General features: G+C 28.1%; 1 protein-coding gene across 1 annotated transcript; it reads left to right on the top strand.

The window, feature by feature from the left end:
- Positions 1–454: 454 nt before the first annotated feature.
- On the top strand, positions 455–4,309 carry LOC103570579 (chitin deacetylase 1). Its single transcript, XM_014440061.2, has 5 exons — positions 455–919; positions 1,685–2,089; positions 2,167–2,488; positions 2,595–2,894; positions 3,064–4,309. The coding sequence occupies exons 1-5, from the start codon at positions 868–870 to the stop codon at positions 3,590–3,592; spliced, it is 1,608 nt and encodes a 535-aa protein (XP_014295547.1). The 5' UTR covers positions 455–867; the 3' UTR covers positions 3,593–4,309.
- The last annotated feature ends 292 nt before the right edge of the window (positions 4,310–4,601 follow it).

Raw genomic sequence — 4,601 nt, 5'->3', positions numbered from 1 at the left:
AACAATATAATAATGAGATAAAAAATATATTCCAAACGAGTGACTATAAGAAGCTAATTTCGAAGAGGCTCTATTATAGCAGTATCGAATTATTAAATCACTGCGAGGAACAAGCTTCGCGACATTGAGGCCCCCATTAGACTTTTCTCGGTATCTTAACTAAAAGAATACAGTAGTACTGACGACCAAATAGATTGTATAAATTCCGAATATATATATATATATATTTATCTTTAATGTACACAAATTGAATTGAGAAATAGAATAATAGTTTAATAAATAATAGTGATTAAAAACAGTAGGGTCTATTTAATATTTTTAATAATAGATCTGTCGCAGAATGTCACAGATGTTAACCTGATCGAGAGGGGACACATGAACACCTCGTTCTCTGGGACCCCTTATACTTATGAAGGTAGTGGTGGCAATATAAAGCCCAGTGAGTGGCGCGGCTCAGCCAGTTTATAAGCGGTACCTACGATCCAAGGTCCGCGCCCCACTCTAAAGTGTCATCGAAAAATATAATTTTTTTTTTTTAAATTAATTATTTTAATCCATGTTCTTTAACGGTGGTTATAAATAAATATTTATTATAATCAGTGAGTTTCAAAAACATTTTTATATTCTTTCTCTCACCTTTTTTTTATTACTATCCTTCTATAATTACCACCACCAACACCGTTACCGGTCATCGGTGGACCCATAAAAGAGCAAGTGGAAGTGTCAACCAGAGAGAAAAGAAACATATGACACGTTATCCGTAAACGTCTTATTGTAAAGTATATAATTAAAAGTTTTTTTTTTTTTTTTTTTAATTAACAGTGCGCAACATTTACTGTCGCGCGATTTAAAAAACTATCGAGGATCATGAAGTCCTCGATTGTGATTTTTCTATTTGTCACGACACTTGCTATAACACGTAAGTTATTTATTTAGCTTTTTTTTATTTCAATAACTGTATTATTTGAAAGACTATAATAATTGCTTAATATTTCAAAAAATAAATAATTAATATTTTTCTTATTATCGATTTTATAAATTTACATATTTTTTTATTGGGCTAATAATAATCGTTGAATTAAAAAAATTATTATTTTGTTATTGGAGAAAGGTAAAAATTTCTTCATGATTACATTTTTAACCGTTTAATTTAATTTATACTAAATTTCTCTGAGCATGGGTTTTATGATAATCAACATATCGATGGTATTAAATATAAAAACCGGTTCTCTCACTATTTAAATCATCGTCCACTTTTAATTTCTAGTTATTATACATTTTTATTAATAAAAGATTATTTAGATATTTTATTTACAAGCTTGTTTATTAATTTATAAATAATTATTATTTTTATATTTAATTTATTAACGAGTACATAAGCGCAACGAAAGTTGCATAAGAGATTAGAACGTGAAAGCCCAGGGCTGAATCTCTCTTTCTCTCTTGTTAACTTGACGTCACTGCCGCTTCAGACTATCTTACTGAGAGTGGGAGAAACTTTCGCCGCCTCTCCATAACATATAACTCAAAGACTTGTGTAGCACAAAAAATAAAATTCAAACATATGTGACAAATTTATGTTTAAAAAAATATATTATTTCAATTTAATTTATATGATAAAAAATAATATGAAATGAAAAAATTTATAAAATACTATAAAAACCAAATTTATTACTCTTTACAGACGGATCAAATGTACGTGTAAAACGTCAAGATGATACAAAAAAAGAAGAAAGCTTTGAAAGTGAAATATGCAAGGATAAAGATGCTGGCGAGTGGTTTCGACTTGTTGCTGGCGAAGGTGACAATTGTCGAGATGTAATCCAGTGTACAAGTTCAGGTTTGCAAGCCATACGTTGTCCAGCCGGTCTTTATTTTGACATTGACAAACAAACTTGTGATTGGAAAGATGCAGTTAATAATTGTAAACTTAAAAATAAGGAACGTAAAGCTAAACCTTTACTTGTAACTGAGGAACCACTTTGTCAAGATGGTTTTTTGGCATGTGCTGATACATCTTGTATTGAACGAGGGCTTTTTTGTAATGGAGAAAAAGATTGTTCTGATGGATCTGATGAGAACAGTTGTGGTTCGTAAATAATCATTTTGAATTTTTTAATAAAATAAATAAATATTCAATATTTATTTTATTTTAATTTTTTTCAGATATGGATAACGATCCAAACAGGGCACCACCTTGTGATCCAGCAGTTTGTGTTTTACCAGATTGTTTTTGTTCTGAAGACGGTACTACTATCCCCGGTGATCTGCCCTCAAAAGATGTACCACAAATGATAACAATAACTTTCGATGATGCAATAAATAATAATAATATTGGACTGTATAAAGAAATTTTCAGTGGAAAACGTAAAAATCCAAATGGTTGTGATATCAAGGCTACATTCTTTGTCTCGCATAAGTATACAAATTATTCAGCAGTTCAAGAAATGCATAGAAAAGGCCATGAAATAGCTGTACATTCTATTTCGTATGTAAACTATTAATTTAAAAAATTAAAAACATTTAAGATAAATATATACTTAATTAATTAATTATCTTTTATTATTTTTTTTTTTTTTAATTTATTTACTTAGACACAATGATGATGAACGATTTTGGTCTGATGCAACTGTTGATGAATGGGCAAAAGAAATGGCTGGCATGAGAATAATTGCAGAAAAATATGCAAATTTAACAGACAATAGTGTTGTTGGTGTACGCGCACCTTATTTACGTGTTGGTGGAAATAATCAATTTACCATGATGGAAGAACAAGCTTTTCTGTATGACTCGACAATTACTGCAGCCCTCAATAATCCACCTCTATGGCCGTATACTATGTACTTCAGAATGCCGCATAGATGTCACGGGAACCTTCAACATTGTCCAACCAGGTGAATAATTGACATTTAACTTTTTTTATACTTAATAAATTACGTTAAGAACAGACCAATTTATTTATTTTTATTATTATTATTATTATTATTATTATTATTATTATTATTATTATTATTATTATTATTATTATTATTATTATTATTATTACTATAATCAATATTCTAGGTCTCATGCCGTATGGGAAATGGTTATGAATGAACTTGACAGAAGAGAAGATCCACAAAATGATGAATACTTACCTGGATGTGCTATGGTTGATTCATGTAGCAATATTTTAAGTGGTGATCAATTTTACAACTTTTTAAATCATAATTTTGATCGTCATTATGATCAAAATCGTGCACCACTTGGTCTTTATTTCCATGCCGCGTGGTTAAAAAATAATCCAGAGTATCTTGATGCTTTTCTTTATTGGATCGACGAAATTCTTGCCAATCATAATGATGTTTACTTTGTTACTATGACACAAGTAATTCAATGGATTCAAAATCCACGTACTATTACTGAATCCAAAAACTTTGAACCATGGAAAGAAAAGTGTGTTGTTGATGGGCCACCAGCATGTTGGGTCCCTCATACTTGTAAACTTACATCAAAAGAAGTACCCGGTGAAACAATAAATCTTCAATCTTGCGTTAGGTGTCCTAATAATTATCCCTGGTTGAATGACCCAACTGGCGACGGTTTTTTTTAAATCCCACTATATAAATATTTAATTTACTTGTCATGACTTAAACTGCACGTGATTTAAATATTAATTATGATAATGTTAAAATCCGTGCTGTGAATATAGTTTTTTTCAAATACTAAAAAAACCATTTAATGTGATCTACGTGATCGAGTGCACAAAATTTTATTAGGATAAATTTTCATACTTTTTTTTTTTATACAAACGAAAAATTAAAAAACTATTGCTTTTTCGAAAGTTGAAGTGGTAACTATGAAGTTAATATGATGAACTTCGTAATTGATAATATTATTTTAATTAATAATAAAACAGAAAATTAATAGATAAAAAGAAAGAAAAAAAATAGCTTATTACTTCTTTTCTGGTAGTATTTTATCAAAATATAAATAAAACTGTCAGTAAAGAAGTGTGTATTATAGCCACGTTTATATATTTTATTCTCTCAAACTACTATTTCAATTCAGTTTTTTATATATTGCCTGTAAAATTATTAAAATTTCATTGATTTTTGTAATCTTTTAACTCCTGAGCATTTTGTCAAATCTTTCCATAAAAATATCCGTACATTTTTTTTTTAAGATTATTCTATCAAATAATTATATAAATATATAATTTATACTTTGCCATGATGTGGTATGTATAATTTTACCTAAGTGATATGTGTTTTGCAATTATAACTGAATATCAAATACAAATTCTGCAATAAAATGATGTCAAAATTAATTAATTTAATGTAATAAATATTTTATTTTACCTATATTATTTTATCCTTTATACTTAACATCATATAGGAGAGAGTAGGGCAAAATGAGCCCTTCAAGAAAAAGGTTTTATATGTAATGTAAATGTAAGCCTATTTTGCCCCTCTTTCCTACATCTATATATATATATATATATATATATATATATATATATATATATATATATATAAATTCATTAGTATCTGTTAAATATTATTCAGTATCCAAATATATTTAAATAAAAACTTAATCAAAGTAAGAAATAAAAAGATTTC

This window comes from Microplitis demolitor, chromosome 4, assembly GCF_026212275.2.
Source record: "Microplitis demolitor isolate Queensland-Clemson2020A chromosome 4, iyMicDemo2.1a, whole genome shotgun sequence".
NCBI classification, from domain to species: domain Eukaryota; kingdom Metazoa; phylum Arthropoda; class Insecta; order Hymenoptera; family Braconidae; genus Microplitis; species Microplitis demolitor.
The sequence above is the reverse complement of the archived record's forward strand: the minus strand, read 5'-3'. Positions and strand labels throughout refer to the sequence as shown.

Coding starts and splice junctions, on each gene's coding strand:
- LOC103570579 (XM_014440061.2), top strand. CDS start 868: ATGAAGTCCTCGATTGTGATTTTTCTATTTGTCACGACACTTGCTATA. Junction 2,090..2,166: donor ATCTGATGAGAACAGTTGTG/GTTCGTAAATAA, acceptor AATTTTTTTCAG/ATATGGATAACGATCCAAAC. Junction 2,489..2,594: donor ATAGCTGTACATTCTATTTC/GTATGTAAACTA, acceptor TTATTTACTTAG/ACACAATGATGATGAACGAT.